The sequence below is a fragment of the Cavia porcellus genome, unplaced genomic scaffold (assembly GCF_034190915.1).
Source record: "Cavia porcellus strain 051 isolate PalLab524CR breed Dunkin Hartley unplaced genomic scaffold, mCavPor4.1 scaffold_29, whole genome shotgun sequence".
Classification (NCBI taxonomy): domain Eukaryota; kingdom Metazoa; phylum Chordata; class Mammalia; order Rodentia; family Caviidae; genus Cavia; species Cavia porcellus.
This window is the reverse complement of record NW_026947512.1, coordinates 26,686,545-26,706,274: the sequence shown is the minus strand read 5'-3', so window position 1 is coordinate 26,706,274 and position 19,730 is coordinate 26,686,545. Positions and strand designations below refer to the sequence as shown.

The window sequence follows — 19,730 nt, the reverse complement described above, 5'->3', positions numbered from 1 at the left end:
TTTTAAGGCAGAAACTCCATTGCAAAAGGGCATGGAAGAGGAAACCTTTTTTCCTCATGGCAGCCACAAAACAGAGAGCAGGATAAAAGCCTGAAAGCAAAACACTCAGTTCATGCTGCCCCCTCCTCTAGCCTATTCAGCTGTGAACTCATCAGTGAGTTGGCCCATTAATGTGATTAGTGCCCTGAAACACAATCACCTCTCCAAGACTCTTAATCCAGTTAAATTGCCAATCAATATTACAAACAATACATAATTTAACAAGAGAAAATTAAACCACATAGAGGTAAAATATTGTATTTCTATCCACTATGGACTGTCAAGAAGAAAAATAAGGAATTAATAGTATTTCTTTAAGTGAAAACTACATTTCTTGGTCTATGTATAGATACATTAAACTTTTCATAATCTCTTAATAAGACAAAAATGTATGTATAAGTGATAAAATATACAAATACTAACTATATTATTTAATGAAACTTTTACAAATATATACTGTCATATAAGCAATATCACATTAGAGTATTTCCATTGCTCAAAAACTTTCCCACATGTAACCTTCTAGTTAATCTCCACATCCCACAGATAATCCTTGTTCTGATTAGATTTCTTTACAAACTTGCAATGCAAATAACAAGGGAGGGCAAAGAGATAGTGTCTTAATTAGATTATGAAAATAGCTTTAAGTCACAAGTTCTTTAAAAAAAAATGTTCTCCAGATTCCAGAGGTCCATGCTCTATGCTTAACTTGCTGTTCTAATGATAACAATATGTGTTCTGAACTTTACACTGTCAACTTTAAGTGTTGTACTGTTGCACTTCACATAAAATTAAGAACTTTGCATGAGTAAAGTTGTTTTTGAACTTCCCTGCCCTTAGTGCTACTTTAACATTTTGCATCTATATATGAATGAACCACGATAAAAGTAACTAAGTTTGATTTAAGGGCAAAGAAATTAATATAAAGGTGTGGGTCTTTTGTATTTATTATAATATATGCTAATTACAGTGCTTTTACTCCTTTGTGCAGATGTAAGGTTTTTTGTTTTTTGCCAAGCTCATTTTCCTTCAACCCAAATAAATAGATTGTTGTTGATTAATTCCGTCAGCTTTGGTTTGTCTGAATATATTCTTATGTCACTGTCATTTCGAAAAACTATTTTGACAGGTGTAAATGTTAGTGTGACAGGTTTTAGCTTTTCTTAAAGCACTTCAAAAATTCCATTACATTTTCCTTTATATTTCTGACTGCTATATTTTTCTAATTAAAAATTGGTCATGTCTATTCAGCTGTATACAACATGATTCTCCTTCCTTAATCCTTAAATAATTTATGAGAGATGTCACTTTAAACTTGGTTGTGAGCAATTTTCTTTTAACATGTAAAAGTATGATTTTCTTACATTAACCTTGATTATATAATTTGCTAAATTGCACTGGTCAGTGTTTTCCATTCAACTGGAGAAATGTGTAGCCATTCGTAATTCAGTTTTGCCCTGTATTCCTTTCGTCTCCCTCTGGGTGAATCACACATACGGGACTCTAGTCAGAATTATCACACAGGTCACTGCTGCTGTCTTCTTTTGATGAAATACTTTTGCTGTCCATTCACTAAATTATGTAATTTCTGTTAATAATCTCCAAACTCATGGATCCTCCTTCTCTGGCTCCAATGTACCATAGAGTTCGCCAGGGACATGATTTAAATTTGATGTCACACTTCTCAGTTTCTGATGGACTCTTCCCAAAGTATCAATTTCTCAGCCAAGATTTCTCCCTTGTTTATTCATATTCATTTTTTCTTAAGACCTTGAAAATATTAAATTCTTGTCTACTCATTTCAACTTTTAAGTGATTTCAGTATTTCCTTTGGATGTTTTGGATCGTTGCTCACATATGTGTAATGATTTCTGTGTACTGGATACTCAGATGATAACTGGGAATTCTTGGTTGTGTTAGTTTTCTTTAAAACATTTTTAATTTTATTCCAGAAGGCAGTTAAATGTTTTATCTACCTTGGTTTATTTTTTGGATGGCTCTATATTGGTTTTGACTTTATGGTATTTTCCTTTCTCTAGAACATTGGCACACCAAGTGCAAAAGGCTTACTGGTTCATCAGTGCTTGAGATAAGCAGTGAAGTTTCTGTGTGTGGGCTGAGCTGGAGTATCCGTTCTCTAACTTTTGGTATTTCAGTTCACCTTTCCATTTCTCAGCAAATGATTGCTGCTAGGCCCTCGTGATGAATAATATGCCTTTAGGTCCCTCATCTGAATGTTTCTTTTTCCCTAATTACCTCTGGTTTCTTCTTCCTCAGCCCAGAGGAACATTGCTCCTTCTCTGTACAACTTCTCTCTATCCAGAATATAAAAGCTGTTGCAGGTAAGAGATTCAAGGAAATCATAGATTCCATTTCTAAGAAAAACTACAATTCACCACTAACTTTGTTCAATGTCTGAATATTGTAGCCTCATATGTGCCCCACCCCCGGCTTTAAGTTGCTTGTTAACCACTAAAGTAAGGAGGGTATGTCCTGGATCAGCAATCTTATTTTGATTATATGTACAATGGTGAAAAGTAGCTATTTCTTGAAATTACTACACATTTGGTAAGATATCATATTTTAAAAAATGGTTAAACAACATGTTTGGTGTAAAGAAAAAGATAATATTTTTGAATTGTCATGAGTATGATACTTTAAGTCGGTCTGGGTAATCGCAGAAAAGCATCAGGTAGTTCCCAAGAATCAGCCATGCTGGAATTTGGGGAATGGACCAAGAAAGCAACCAGCCAGCCTTCCTGGTCAGCAGCGCAAGCAAGCCTCAGGCATGCCAGGGAGAGAACAAGTCAGTGTCTCCAAAGAGCCTACTCCAGACCCCTCCCCAGCACCTGGATACTTTGGAGCACGGCCAGTGGGGAGTTGATAGTACATACAGCAACTAAGTGCTTGTATTGTTAGGTTGATTCGGCTGACCTGGGGCCAGAGATTTGAGAATCTCTTGGGATGATGACAGTATGCAGTATAGCAAGTATGGAGGATCTCCTTCTATTTTGTCTTTGAAGGCCAATATTGTTTTCACTGTTTTGCTATGTTCTGATTGTTTTACTCTATTCAATATTCTGTTTTGATTGGTTTTATAGTGTTCTGGTTTTGGTTTAATTTGCTATACCTGATTGAATGGACAACTATTATAAAGATAACAGGGTATACTATGGTACCTATTGTTGTTACCCCTATATGCTACTCCAAAGTTCTGTACCAGTTTCACTGCATTATCTTGACTGGCTGGCTTGTTCTGTCTTGTTTTGTTGCACGTTACCATCTTAAAAATAAAAAAAAAAAAAAGCATCAGGTACCCAAGTGACTCAACAGCCAGACTATTTTTCAACCAGATACAAAAGGTACTAATATTTTTTTATGTTTGTGGTAGGTAGTACTTTGCATATAAGCACTATAGACTTCTTATCATAATCACTTTGGAAAAATCCTGGCATTTATTGTAAATACTAGGTCAACATACTTTAGCCAAAGACATTTCAAAGAATTTCCTTCTTTCAGTTCTAAAGCTACATCTGCACAAATTTAAAATAGATAGCAAAATTTTCTGAGAGCTGTAAAAATCCAAAAGTAGAGAAAAGTATCAGAAACATTTAACTTTTCCATTTATATAGAAATTATACTTCATGAATATAAATACCCAAACATCGGCAACCAACCAAAGCAAAGATACATTTGCATCAACTTCCACATATTTTCTTAGACATTGATGAAAAACATGTTAATAAAAAATAATTTTCAAATGTAATGAGTTAGTTTTCCTAGTTTTCTTAAAGTATCCTGCTCTTACTCAAGACATGAATTGAATGTATTTTTATTTTGGGTTTATTTTGTGTATCCTGAAAAGGGCCAATGCTCATTTGAACAATCCTGTTACTCCTTTTCCAATAAAATGTTTAGAAAATTATAATTTACCCTAGACATTGTAAAATGAAAATCACAGAGGTAAACCAAAGTCTACAGCAGGGCATACTGTTTATGCTGACGTCATGCACTTGAATGATAGCTTTGATTTGCAATGGTTCTTTCCTACTCTGTGCATCGATAGTTATAATTTAAGGAAGAACTGTTAAGATCTTTGCTGGAGTAAGAGAGATCTTCAATATCTTTTCTGTCACTACCATTATGTCATCTCATAATTTAAGCATCGATTTTAAAAAATCAAATTTCAAATTACATCAAAGTTAAATTTCTATATATGTGCACTAGAATATAAAAACTAAAAAGTACAACTAACATGTTTGTTAGATACTGACACACAGGATGAATCCTATAAAGAGATGAAGTATAAGCCCAAAAAGCAGATAAAAGAATTATTATATTTGGTTTAATTAATATCGACCATTTTTATATAAAAGAGTGACAAAATTTAATGTTGTATTACAATTTGATGTTTTTTTTCATGCTTTGGAGAAAATATTAAATATTTATTTTCAAAAGTTGATTTTTAAATGTGACACTATTTTAGAAGCTAATAATGTTTTTCTGTGTGTGTGTGTTTGTGTGTATGCGTTGTTGGGAATGCAATCTGGGACTTGGTGCATGCTAGGCAAGCACTCGACTGCTGAGCTACACTTTCAGCCCCCTAAATTTTTAGCATAAACTATTAAAAGAAAAGTGCCTTATTTGTTTCACTTGATTTACACTGGACTAGATAATCTTAGACAAAGGCGTGTTCTTGTGAAACTCTCCAACATGTCTAATGATAGCTTTAAGAATATGAGAATATTTTCATATTCAGTTTTTTAGTATCTTGAGTTTGAACAGTTAGAAATAAAGAGATCTGATGACAATTTAGAAATGGATTTCTCTATCTAATTATATTTTTTCTTTCTAAAATGTGTCGCTAAAACACCTTGGATTTGTTCATTGCCTGTAGTGTCCTCATTTTTCTCTTATTTTATGCCCCATTAAATTGATTCCTTTTTCCTCCTATGTTTCCAGCAACATTAGAGAATTTAGAAGAAAATCTGTCTTGGGAGTGAGAGGGATGATGGCAAATGGATGAAAACCTAGATTCTTGTCTTTTGGTGGTTACTATAGCAATAATCATCATGGGAGATTTTTCAGCCCTAAGTGGTTTCTATAACAACATGATATGGTGCTTTAGAAACAGACTTGAGGTAAATAGATGCTGTATGGGTCTTTTTTAACTCCTTTTATACCACAGGGATAGTATTCTTTTGAAGAAAAAATATTAGCTGGCTTATTTGATGCAAGCCTTTAAACACTGCTTTTATTTTGTGAAGAATAAACCATTGTTTATCAACATCTGGTTTGAGTGGATAAGATTTTAGGCTTCTCCACCTAGATAATAATTGACACATCTTTTCTTTCTGCAAATGAAATTGAAATAGTGATAAAAGTATGTTTGTCTCAGTATTCACCAAAAATGTGGAAAGTTATAAATAATCTTCATTAGCAAGTTGACTAATGTTCTCATAAATCACCCAAAGGCTGTTGCTTTAGTGAAACCATACACACAGCTATTGGGCTCTCTGATAGGCGGTAACCTTCCCATGCTAAGTAATGGACCCTGAATATTAAGCCTTTGTTATGTTATTCAGTTTTCTCTGAATTAAGGACAATACCATTTGATTTATACTTCACTAAATATTAAAAAAGGAAGTTTAGTAGAATTTTGTCTAAATTTATGAAGTTAAAGTTATAGTAAAATATAATACACAAGAAAGTAAAGGCTCCTTTTTCATCCATAGACACTGTGCAAGATGTTTTGTAAAAAGATTGGGAAATGTAGGCATATGACATAAAAACAGGTGAAACTAATCTAGGTATAATTTTTCAAGAGAAGAGATGAAAGTCTTAAGTTTAGTCACAGAGAGATTTAAATTTAGGGTTATAGGGAGCAAGCATTCATTTCAATAATGAGTTATGATTAGCAATACTATGTTGCATGACAGTATATCTATCTATCTATCTATGTATCTATCTATCTACCTGTCTATCCATTGACAGATGAATAGTATATGTGCTTAATTTTAAGAATAAAATACCATATCAAGTAAAAGTTCTTAAATACAATATTAATTTATTAAGTTTATTGATTTGAAATTAATGAATTATTTGCTTAAATTCATCTTTCCCCTTTTCCAAATAAGCTTCAGAATATTTTAAGCTGTAAGATATGGATGGTCGTGCCCTCCTAAATGAGATGATTATGACCATATTTCAAAAAGTATGATGTCATGTAAAGTTGCATCTTATGCATTTTTACAGTAAAGCTCTTTTTACACTTTTGTGCTTTTCTGTTTAATTAAGCTGCCAATTCCAAATATGAAGTATTTTCTTTCAACTCCTAGAAAGGTGTCAGCATCATGTATCTCCTTCTGAGTTTTGAAATAGTGCTACAGTATTTTCATTTCCCTAGTGTTTCATGTTCAGCAATGAAACCTCAGAATCTGTCACATCCTTCTGGGGTAGAGTTCGCCAAGTGGGTCACTGAGCCATCAAGACCTGTTCCCCATGTATGTCACGAGGCTGTGCAGAGGAGCTTGGGCATGTCTGTGTGTACCACATTCCTGCTCAGAACAACAGGTGCCAGGACATACTGGGCAAGGAGCCACTTAGAAACTCTTCAAAACCTTATTCAGACCAGGGCACAGTGGCATCACCCTTGTTGTTCTCAGTACCATGGGGCTTTTAGTTGAATAAAAAGAAAATTAAATGTATTCATGGTAGCTTCCAAGTTAGCTGGTAACCACAGTAACCTGAGTTTCTCCCAAATTTAGCTCAAAACTTAGAGTGACCTGGCAAAAACAAATCATTCTCTCTCTGTTGAAGTGTAGTGAGCCATAAAGTGAGCAAAACAAATTTCCCTGGGGTAAAACCAATTAATCAGCAAAACAGACAATCATCTTGTGTTTATTGAGGTATTAGAAGCTCATGTAGTTTTCAAAATGTGTAATCAAAACCTTATGCATAGGTCATATATACAAGCACAGCAAGGAAGTATAGTTCCTGAATTTAAAGAAATCATTTCTTAATTATAAAGAAAAGTCATCATGTATAAAATGATGAAAATAATTGTATAAATTAAATTATGTCTTAACAACAAGTTCCGTGGCTGCTTAGACCAAATGTTCAAGAAAAAAGAAAAATACAGCAAATATAGAAAATATGGCTTGTCTGGGTTTCTAAGATTGTGTACTATCTAAAGGACATTCTTAAGAAACTCTCAGAAAGTAGTTTGAACTGCCTTTATTCATGGATACTACTATAAGAAGGTCATAAAATAATATAATTTAAAATTAAGTCATGACCATAGACTATTTTTCTAGGCCTTAGTGGCCTGTACAAAAATTTGAAAAAAATGTGATAAACTGCATTATTTGCTATAATAACTGCTATCTATAGTCCCATTTTGCTTTAAAGCAATTCTGAGTAGCACTGCTGCTAACCAGAATTGAGCAGGGAGTGTAAAATATACATAGAATTTCATAGACAACAGAAAAGTAAATATCTCACTAGTAATTTTACATGGAATGCATATTAAAATGATAATCCTTTCAATATATTTGTTAAACACATTAAATATTAATTCCACTTATCTTTTTCCTTTTTAATGTGATTACTAGAAGACTTACTAATAGCCGGCACTGGCAGAGCTCCTATCATTAAGTGTAGTCTGTGGACCAAGAGCTATAACACCATTGGGTGACTTGCAGGCAATGCCATAATCTTTGAAGGTTTTTGGATGCTAATCTAATGCATAGTAGATGTGCTAATTTGGTGAAGTTGTTTGAAGTTGCTGAACTTCTATTCCTTACTTAGAAAATAGATATAATACTTCTAGTTCCATTAATTTTCATAGACATTAAATGGAAAATCGTGTTATGCATTTGTTCTGGGAACAAATCAACTTGAGATAATTTTATGATATCAACAATAAAATGTAAAGACTTCTATTTTTCATTCTTATACTGATTATTTATATTATTTTGGTGTACAGTGAAATGGAATAGAATTTGAAGGACTGTTTTCATTTATTTTACCAACGTTTCCCATTTTTTATTTAACCCTACTTATACTTACTTAGTGGAAAACACTAAAATGGAAAATATTAAAACTTTCAGAACTTATTTTAGAACAAAAGTCTTGCATAGCTCAATTTTTCTGGATCCGTGTTTTACAATTAATGTTGAATTTGTGATTGTTGATCAGTTTTAAGAACTGGCTTTGTGAACTGAGAAAAAATTTTACTTTTTTAAAAAGACTATTTGTACAGTGGAAATTTAAATTTGAGTCTACTAGACACAAAGGAGCTAGTAAAATATGTCTATTCCACAAGTTAAAGAGATAAGAATAAAAAATCTTTCATTATTAAAATATATATGTTATATTAAGATTAGAGAATCCACTGGTAAGCTTTAAATAGTGTCAAAGAAATATAATTGGATTCTATTAAAATTCTCAATGATGGCATTTAATAAAGCATGACCTTCACAATTTACATTATTTAGTCATTTTCCAAAGCTAAGGCATCTTCTCTGAGATACTATGATCACAGCCAAAGGCAAGAAGAACTTACTCCGCCACCCTAACCCTAACCATCAAGTGCTGTCTGAGCCAGATCCGTTCTTAGGCTGTGTAAAGCAGTATGCAGGGACTTGTATTCTCATGGGGGAATCTTTTCTTTAAAGATTTAAAAGAAATCTTTAAATTTTCAGATCCCTTCTTTCATCAACGATAACACTGAAAATTAGAAATAAAAGATTTAGCAAAATGTTTATCATTTACAAAGGTTTTAAAATATGGTCATGGAAAAATTTCTCAGTCAGGCCATGGACCCTCTAAAGAGATAACAGAATAGGAATATTGAGGTAGAGATCGAACCAGTAAGTTCTGACCATAATCTTCCTAACTGGAGTAGGAAAGTTATGTTTCAAAGAAAGAGTTACATGTGAGTTAATTGTTGTAAGAATGAAGGTGATATACATGGATATTATGAGACATAATTCTCAGATAATTAGTGCTGATGATAAACTTATTATTTTGTAGAACTCCCCCAACTCAAAATTCTCTTTCCAATATAAATGTGATTCATTTTCCTTGAATAATTTTATTTTTTAAGTATGTATTTACCAACCATAAACTATGTATGCAGTACCTTGATAATCATCAGTTGGATTAGCTTTTCCATTGCTGAAACGCAATGCCCAACACTCACAATTTAAGAAGAAACGTTTAATCTGGTCACAGTTTTGGTCCACGATCGGCTGGCTCCAACACAGTGACATTAAAGGGAGACACGGCAGAGCAAAACTGGTTAATTCATGAGCTCACCTCATGCTTAGTTCATGCCCAGGAAGCAGTGCCAGGGAAGAGTGCTTAAGCAGAAAGGCACGGGGAACAGATATAAACCACAAGACCATGCCTCCGTGACCTATGCCAATCCACCTAGAATTGTGCTCTACAAATTCGTGGGGTGGATTCCAAGGACCATCAAGTTGAAATTCCCCCCTAACTGCTACAGGGGTGTCAAGATGTATGTGCTTTGGACTCCGCATTGAAAGGAAACCCAAACAATATTGATTAAAGCTAATTTATGCTGATTTTCCCAAGAAATTTTATGAACATCATCTCTTTTACTTCTAATGAAAACAACAATGAAAATAATAGTTTATATTGCTCATTCTGAGCTGTGCACTGTATGTATATTAATTAAAACCTCATAAAAATTCTGTAAAATAGGTGAATCATTTTTACAAAGTGGAAACTGAGTAAAGAATATTAACATAATAAAAAAGTAATGATTAGCAAATGGCAGAGGCCCTGAAGTTTATGCTTTCAGCCATTATGCATATGACTATGTATCCTTCCCTTTAAAAATAAGGAAACTAAGGTTCGGTGATGATGCTCTCCTTAAATTCACAGAGATGATAAATATCAGAGCCCATATTTCAATCTCTGTATCTCCGATCACAAAACTATACTCTTTCCATTATCTTAATTACTCTCAATTTAATAATTCAGAGACCACATGTACAGAAATAACTAAGGGTGACACAGTGAATGCCTACTTTTGGATAGAAGGAGTCTGACTTCTTATTTTAACTCTTCCGTGTGGATTCTATCATGCTGTACATCAAAGTAAGTGATTTAACTGATGATTTGTCCTGCTTGATTTTATCAAAAGAGGCCGAAGTTAAGAATTTCACAGCAAGGCTCAAATGTGAATTCAAGGATTCTTGCTCACTCATTCATTATTCAACAAATTTCTATTGACTCACTAGCATGTGCAAGTCATTTTGGCCACGTCCTGAATAAAGATGTGTCTGTTTCCACTATGTCTTTCTCATTTCAAACATGGAATGGAATTTCATTTTGTGCAGAAATCCAGATTAAAAATAATGCAAGAAAACACTTTATTTTCATAAATTGAAATTTTTAGATCTAGAAGTTTTGACTCAGCTTCACTACCATTGTTTATACCTTCTATTTTATTCAAATAACATTTTATTAGTAAATACTAGCTATATTTTGTACAAAAATGTTTGATATGAAAGAAAGTAAAAATATTCATTTGAAATTGTTTCAAATATGAATTTTATGTTCCTAAGTCCCATTTTCCTCTCTTATTTTTATCTAGGTAAAATTAAGTTAAATATACATAAAGCTAGATTTAAAATGGAAGGAATTTTGCCTTTGTAAGTTTATTACTTCCCACCATACTTAGCAAATTCCTTAGTAATGAATTTTCCAAGACTCTGATGATCTTCCAGTAGTTTTAAGAAAACAAACAAAAACTAGGAAAATATATGCTATACAGCAATAAGTACAAATAATTTTGTGTATGCTGTGGAAAGTATATTGGGAGTGATCAATATTGCTAAATAAATTGTTGTCAGATACAAACAATAATAGTAGCTCCATCCATGCTTTTTCTACCCTTTGCTCAAGGAAAATTTACCTCTTAAAGTTATTATCAATAAATATTAGACCTGGAGACAAAGATTATTAGAGAATTATGAGGAGGGAATGAAGTTATATGGAGAGAATGGAGTTAGCAAATCCAAAAAAGGATGAGCACAGGAGTGATAAGTGAATATTTAAATAAAAAGAATCTAAAAGATCAAGTATTAATATTATACATTTACTTGTGCATATATTTTCATATACACACATGTATATGGTTCATACATAAAGAGGCATAACTATGGTAAAACACATGGCTTTGATAATAATTCATACTCAAGAAATAATTATTGAGGATTTGTTACGAATAAATAGATGCTGAGGGTATGGGACGTCCTCTGAATAGTTAGCTCTTTACCACGAATCTCATTTCCTAAGCTGTTTTTCTAAGCTAAACATTTACAAGCTTTTGAAATTTATAGTTAGATGGAAAGATGTTCTTGCAAAATGAAAACACTGAAGAACAGATGTTATATGATTCTGTACCACACTTATCTTTATTCAACCTTGACGGAGCCTGAATACATCATAGAAAGGATGCATTTAGCATGGAGAATTAGTCCATTATGTTAGGCTCTCTATGTGAAGGAGCACCTGGGCTTGCGGTTGTGTTTCCTGAAATAAATTCCTTCAGTGGCAATTATAGTGAATTATACTTTTTTGGTTATTTTTATTGTTATAGTCACAATCTAGTAAGTCTAATAGGAACTCATAATTATTTCTTATACAACAATAACTAGCGTTTATTGAACATTAGCTATGTGTCCATCAAGCACTTAGTGACTGAGTCTTCACAAAACACTAAGATGTCAGTTCTACTCTCTCTTTTTTTTTTTTTTTTTGCAGATAAGGACAGTGAGATTCTGAGGGGCAGAGCCAGGCTCCTGCAGGTCTGTTTCTCCTCTCATCTCACTACAGATCTTCCTCTGCTTGGCAAATCTTCTTTGATTGGATAGTTTAAAAGTTGGCAAAAGATTGACAGTAAAAAGCAAACAAACAAACACTTGACAAACCATAGTCTTAATTGATGATTTTAAATCAGAGATCTGTTTCATCAACAACAAAGGTATGAATATTAATAGTAATAATTTCTGAGAAATTAAAATGCTCTTACCCCAAATAATTCATTGCAGTTTCACTGATCTGAATAAATATATTGTCCATGTAAGCCACTTAAATGAACCATATGGCTGTTTTCCAAATAAATTTAATTACTAAAGAAATACATGCATACGCACACAAACACATTGGATGTTATTTACGTCTTCGTCATTTTAAAAACTGGTCAAACTAGATTTTACATCCTGCAAAGTGTTTCATTTTACCATCAGAAATACCTGGTGGAAGAGACAGTAATAACTACTTACAGTAACTACACAAATATTTCATTTTGTTACATATAGAGGTTTTCAAATTGCTGATCTTGAGACTGGGGATATAGCTCAGTGGTGCAGCCCCTGGCCTGGCAAGTGCAAGATCCTAAGTAATAGAACTGTGGGGGACTGGTGGCAGCTGAAAAGAAGTATGAAATACAAATGACCTTTATTTTGAGATTGCAGGGAGAGAACCTCCCTGACCCCCTGGAGCACATCTCTACCCCCGGGTTGGCGATCTCTCCGTGGAACACGTGGAGTGGGGGCCTATATGTAGCTTAGATTAGGGGTGGTGCCTGAGGGGACATTAGGGATGCACAGGTAGCCCATTGGCACTAGTTTGGCATCAGAGGTAGATTCCTAGGGGTGGGGGAGATAGAGCTCCTTGGCTTTACCGGCTACAGTGTCCTGTCTGGGCCAAAACCTTTTCATATCCTGTCTTAGATTATTATGAAAAGGGGCAAAGATTTCTCTAACTACTTCCTGCTGGCAGGGGGCGCTGTACTGGAGTCTAGGGGAGTTGACGGGATGACGGTTGATGCCCAGATAGATGCTGGTGCCAGGTGTTTTAGCCAGGACAACTTCACTGGTGAATGCACATATGTTAGACTGGGAAAACAAAGAGACAAGATAAGGACCCAGATGAGGTAGAGGGAAAGGTGCCCTTGAGGACATGTCATTATATCAGGATGACATTGAGGTAGGATCATTGTCATGGTGAGGTAGAATTCTGAAAATTATGTGAGGTTAGGAGGAGTGGCACCAAATGATAGGATTATTTCCAAAAGATGTGAAGTATAAAACAAAAGAGGCCTTTATTCTGAGAACACGGAGAGAGAGAACCGACACTCCCCCACCCCCACCCCCCAGCTGGAGTTTGGCTTTCTCTCTGGTGGATACTTGGCGTGGGGGGGTATATAAGTAGCTTAAGCTTAGGGTAGTGCCCTAGGGCCATTAGAGATGCACAGGTATCTCATTGGCACATGTTTGGTGCCAGGGGCAGATTCCTAAGGGTGGGGGGAGATAGAGTCACAGGTAAATCTCTAGGGGTGGGGGATGTTCCTGTTGAGGCTTTCCTGGCTACAGTATCCTGTCTGGGCAAAAATCCTTTCACTAAGTTTGATTCTCGGCACCAAAAAATTTGTTTTCTATCCAACTACTTATCTCACACTGTTAAGACTTTTTGGAGGCAATTCCAGGGGAAGCAGGAGACCAGGCTGTCTGCTCCAACTTCACCAGTTCTCCCATCCTGTCTGTGTATTGAGAGGACTCAGGACATTTATTTTCCCTGAAGGAATCTTGCTACTCTTGCAAAGAAAGAAAAAGAAAAAGGAAAGCAAAAGGGGAAAAAGGCAGGCAGGCAGACAGGCAGGCAGGCGGGCAGGAAGGAATGAAAAAGAAAAAGAAAAAGGAAAGAAGGAAAGAGAAAGGCCAGTTTGAAGCTCACCAGTGTAGACTTTTCAATAGCCAGTAGGTGGCAAGCTTTACTACAAGGAAACAATTTTGCAGCCTCCATAGAGGGGTATGGAAATTTTCTTACTTTGCATATGTCTTGCATCAAAGTTAAACAAAATTTCTGTGGCTATTTCCAATAGCCACAGAATTGACTTGAAATTAAATTCCAATCAGAATTTTAAATAACCCTGCAAATTTTTATGTGCTCATATAAGTCTTGTTTTAAAGATGTTATCACTATTAAAAATTATTTTGCCATTCACTGAGTGTACACCTATGTACTAAGCACAATACTATATGCCATATTCTTTTTCAAGCCTGGTACAGATATTAGAGTACTTATAATCTTTACCTGGTAATATTCCTGTCAGTGGCAGTCTGTGCACACTCTGCCTTTATTTCCTTGTTGTGTATTTAATTAGTTGTGATAATGCAATAAATTTCATTTCCTTTATATGTTTAAAGAATATCATTGTCTTTCTAAAAAGTGATTGACTCTTTAGTGCACACAACTGTAGCATCAGTTAATAATGCCCATGTGGTGGACTACAATTCCAGAGTCTTTAGCACCTTCCTTGTGGACACACCCATACCTCTGTTTACCAAGGGGCTCCAAGGATACTAGCTACATCGGAGGAGATAGAATATTTAGCAAAGGAAGTAGGTTCTCAATACATAATCGTATTTTATTATATTTTTATTTTCTATACTTTTTAGAGCATAAATTAGGAACTAAGATAAACAAAGTAATAGTATTTATTTAATTACCAGTTTTCCTTAGGCAACTTCTTCAGGGAAAATCTTGCAATTAATTTCCTAGTATTCTAAAAAATCTTCCATGAATAATGTGAATTTCAGAATTCTGAGTAAATGGGAAGTATTAAGAACTATTTCAATTTCCCCCAATCTTTCAATTCCATTTAGATTTGAAAAATGGGGTACAAAAGAGAAGAAAGAATCTGAAACTGGCCATTTTCATTTCTTATTAGCAACTATGTAAAAAGTTTTGACACATGAAGAATTACTGCTCATCATTTTACTGTAGAAAGTAGGTCTTTTGTTAATGAGTTTGAAGTGGCAGGATCAAAAGGAAAGAAATCCTTTAATTTTGCTCACAACCATTTTTATGTTTAATCTTGATTTTTTTTATTTCTTTGTAGATTCTTTTTGCGATAAAAACACCACCAGGTGCCTCTCAAATTCTTGCCAAAATAATTCTACATGCAAAAGTTTTTCACAAGACAGCAAGTGCCATTGTTCAGACACAGCCAATAACTTGGACGAAGACTGTGACAACATGAAAGATCCCTGCTCCTCCAATCCTTGCCAAGGAATTGCCACTTGCATGAACACCCCAGGAGAAAGGGGCTTTCAGTGCCAATGTCCTCCCGGGTATAATGGGGTGACTTGTGAAACTGCCCTTGGCTCCTGTGGTATGGGCTCATGCCAACATGGTGGCACTTGCCTTCAGGACCCCGTTCACCCGGTCTGCATCTGCCCTGCTGGGTATGGGGGAAGATTCTGTGAGATAGATCACGATGAGTGTGCCTCTAGCCCTTGCCACAATGGGGCAGTGTGTCAGGATGCAATCAATGGCTATTTCTGCTTCTGCGTCCCAGGATATCAAGGGAGGCACTGTGACTTGGAAGTAGATGAATGTGTTTCGGATCCCTGTAAGAATGAAGCTATATGCCTCAACGAGATAGGAAGATACACTTGTATCTGTCCGCAAGATTATTCTGGTGAGTATTACATCTGAATCCTATGTGATCTAATTAACCTTGTCTTCCTTTAATATTGCAAAGGTAGGAGTGACATTTTATGTTCTGTTCATTTATAAAACAAGACCAAGTTTTCAACAGGCATTAATCACCATACAGAAAGAAAGCTTGTTAAACTACTGAAAATCCACTGAAATCTAAGTGGTTGTGTATTGTGACTGTGACTGTTATAGTTAGGGCTCTACATCATTTGGAGCCTAGATTCGGGTTTTAAAAGGCTAAATAGTATTCTACTGTGTATACTTTCTGCATTTAAAACCTCTCCATTGATGGACATGTAGGCTGTTTGCATATTTTGCCCATTGTGAATAACACTACAACAAGCAAACAGGTGCGGGTGTCTTTTAGACACGCTGATTTCTTTTCCCTTACATGTGTACTCATAGGTGAGTCACTGGATTACATGATAATTCAGTTTTTTGAGAAACCTCCATACTACTTTCCAAAACACTAATTTACAATATCACCAGCAGTGTTGTCTTAGTTACTTTGTGCTTGTCACTGAGACAAAATACCTGATGCCCAAGTTGGGAAAGGAAAGGTTTATTTCTTACAGTTTTTGGAGGTTTCAGTCCACATTCAGTTGGCTCCAAGGCAGGCGGGCATGGCTGGACCGCAGTTCATAGCAGCCGCCTACAGCAAGCTCCAACCAGCAAAGAGCAAGACACACCTTCTTCCTGCCATTGCATCACATCCTGGCCCCACCCCTATGTGGGTGGAGCACTGACACCATCAATCCAAGCACTAGACAATGAACTATCACAAATGCACAATGCAAACTCATGAGGCCTGGGGGATACAGGCATAAACCATGACAAGTGTACAAGGGTTCCTTTTTCCTCAGGCTCCTCCAATGCTTGTTATCTTTCAACTTTCTGACAATAGTTCCTATAATGCGTGTAAAGTGATATCTTGCTGAGGATTTAATTTATATTTCTCTGGTGGTTAGAAATGGCAAAGATTTTTTGGGTTTTGTCATTTGCAACAACTTGAATGAGGACATTATGTTGTAAGCCCGGCACAGAGAGACAAATACCATAATATCTCACTTAGATGTGGAATCTAAAAAGTTGCCTGGATAGAAATAGAGTAGAAAGGTGGTTACCAGAGGCTGTGAGACTGGGGAATTGAACAGGGAAAGGGGAGATGTTATTCAAAGGGCCTGAGGTTACAGTTGATAGGAAAAATAAGTCTTGGTGTTCTATTTCATGGTGACTATAGTTAATAAAAACGCATATTCTAAAATGCACATGAGAAGGCTGGAAATGTTCTTGGCACAAATAAATGATGAATATTTGAGTTGACGACTATGCTAACCAACTTGACATGATCATTGCACAAAGCCTACACATTTCAAAACATCACACTGTACCTCTTAAATACATATACTTTTTTTAATTGAAGAGAAAATAAAACTAAAAACAACAACATCTATAACTTGCATTCAATGCAGAATTGTTGATCTTCCTTTCCCAGGTCCAGGCAATTCAGATTTTCTTAGCAGCTCATATCTTTTATTCATCTTAGCTCAGGTTTGCCTTCCAAGGCTCAAATCTGACATTGAGGCCTACTACAAATTGGTAGATTTCCAGTGCTCAAGTGTGAGCCATAGGTCAGGAATAGCAAGCCAGTTCTTATTTAATTTTTTGCAAAAAGAAAAAAATATCTATTTCTTTAAAAATTTCCATTGATATAATTTATCTGAATAATAAGGAGCTGACAATTCACTACTGGGTTATGTATTATCTCATTAGCAGGTACACTGAATCTCTATCCTCTCCGCCTTCCTGAACCACAATTACTCATGTAAGTCAATTCTTCATGAATTCCTTTGCTTCTGTGCCTTTTGGTTTTGTCTTAGTTACTTTTGTCATTGCTGAGACACAATACCTGACATACAATTTAAAGGAGGAAAGGTTTGTTTTGGCACACAGTTGGTAGACACTGCAGTCCATAGTTGGCTGGCATCAAGGTAGGGCTGCAGACAGGCAGCAGAGAGATCGGGGAGGTGGGAGGGAGACACACCCTCCTTGGCCATGGCCCCAGTGACCTGGTCCTCTGACCAGGCTTCACCTCTTAACCTCACATTTAGCTTCTAATCCACTTATGCAACCATGATCCAAATACCTCCCAAAACTCCACCACTTGGAGCTTATGAGGCTTGGAGGGGACATATAGATATAAACCATAAGGGATTTCCACCAGTTTGTGAGTACAGCTCACATCTACCCTTCCTCACGTTCGCCATTCTAACTCCTGCTCATCTGTCTCCTGTGCCTGAGACATCATTCAGATTTTAACATCAATTTTTCTCTTAGTTCTTGCAACTTATGTAGCAGTGGCATTTGATTTGCAACTTTCCTTCCTCTGTCAACTCCTGCATACTTCTTCAGTTTGTCATTTTCTCCTGAAATATGCTAAGCAATATAGTGACCTGGAACATAATCCTTTTCAAAATTTGTACCAGAAACCCAGAATCATTTAGGTAATATCATCTATTCTGGAAATACTTCTTTTACAAAATATGCTTGAGAGCAAAATTTGCTCATTCTTCACCTAATCTTCACAACTGGCTGCTTTGGCATCAAAGGTGTCTTCCAAACAGAGCTCACCATTCTGTTCCCAGTGTCTTGACTCATCTTTTTCATCTCTATGTTTAGTAACACAGCCTACCCATTCTCTAAAATAGCCTCACCTTTCTCCAAGATTTTAAAATCCTTTTAAAAGAGATCTTTCTGGAGAACCATGAGAGGATCCACTACATAGAAAATAATTTTAGCTTCTTATGGAAAGCTTTCTACAGTTTGTCCTTGACATTGGTCACATCTCTCCACATCTCTCTGCCAAAGCATTGTGTATCGTCTCATCATTCACTTTTTACTCAAGTGGCTTCCTTGACATTTCAGAGTATCAAGTTCTCTACTTTCAAGACATAGTTCAAATGTCACATCATTCAAGAAGCATTTCTAGATTCTTCTCAGCTGGTATAATACTTTCACACTCCTTCAGTAATTACGGTTATTACTTCCAAAATAGTTTGCATATCTATTAAAGAACTTTCTATATTCTGTTTTGTTTTGCAGATATGTATGTTTTTTTCTCTCCAAACTAAAATGTTAGTTTTTAAGACAGAAGTGACATCTTATATTTATTCCTTAACTCACTGATTGAATGTCTATTACACGTTTGTTTATAAAGCATATATACATGAAAATCCACATTTTTATAACATATCATTAAGCTCATTTTATTTTATTAGAAGTTTGGAAATTGAATATGAATGTTGAAAATATTTAAATAAAAATAAATAATTTTTGTGAAGCTAGTTTGTATTGCTTTTGTTTATAATAGTTTTATTTATTATGTTCATTTTGTTTACAATGCTTTTGTTAAGTATTTTCTTTTTTTTTTTTTTTTTTTTTTGGGGTTTTTTTTCCTTTTTATCGGTACCAGGGATCGAACTCAAGACTGCCTGCTTGCAAGGCAGGCGCTTATGCCACTGAGCTAAATCCCCAACCCCATGTTAAGTATTTTCTATTGCCTGCTGTTACTTCACTATCATGAACAGCAGTTAGAAAGAATATATGTGAGATCAAATTAATGTATCAACCATTTTAACTATGGTAGTTCTAAATGGCCTTATAAATGCAAAAGCATAGCTTGCAGGATTGTTTTGTAATTTTTTGTTTTAATCTAATTGGATTTTAATGAATCATTGCAGTGGTCTAAATTTAGGCATAAGGAATTCCAGAGATGTATTCTACATATGAAATGTAGTAAAATTCCATCAAAAGACATTTCACTTAACAATAAATTCATTTATGCTGTGAGTTATATTTCTGCCAGTCCCAAGGATAGATAGGTTCACTCTCGTCATTCTAACGCTCAAAGTCCACAATAAAGGACAGTTTTCCTGATATAATGCTGATTATGTGTATCTAATAAGATATAGATATTATAATGCTATATATCTTTGTTTGTTTTCTAAGAATCTAGGTGAACTTTATTATTTCAGTTTTTCAGTTGGCATAAAGAAAACTCAATGGAAAAGTAGAATCTAAATGAGAAACACATAAGAGAATCACCTGGTTAGGGCTGTTCAGATACAAAGATGGGACTGTAGGTAGAC

The 19,730-nt window shown here is 35.1% G+C and overlaps 1 protein-coding gene across 3 annotated transcripts in view; it reads left to right on the top strand.

Moving 5' to 3' along the window:
- Crb1 (crumbs cell polarity complex component 1) overlaps positions 1-19,730 on the top strand; it is a 190,372-nt gene that overhangs the window by 38,713 nt on the left and 131,929 nt on the right. For 2 of the 3 annotated variants that reach the window (XM_063239652.1, XM_003474709.5), the window contains exon 2: positions 14,981-15,562. In XM_063239652.1, the coding sequence (XP_063095722.1) occupies positions 14,981-15,562 (582 nt within the window). Of the gene's footprint in view, positions 1-14,980; positions 15,563-19,730 lie in introns of those variants that run through there. The other variant, XM_063239651.1, reaches the window with a different exon arrangement.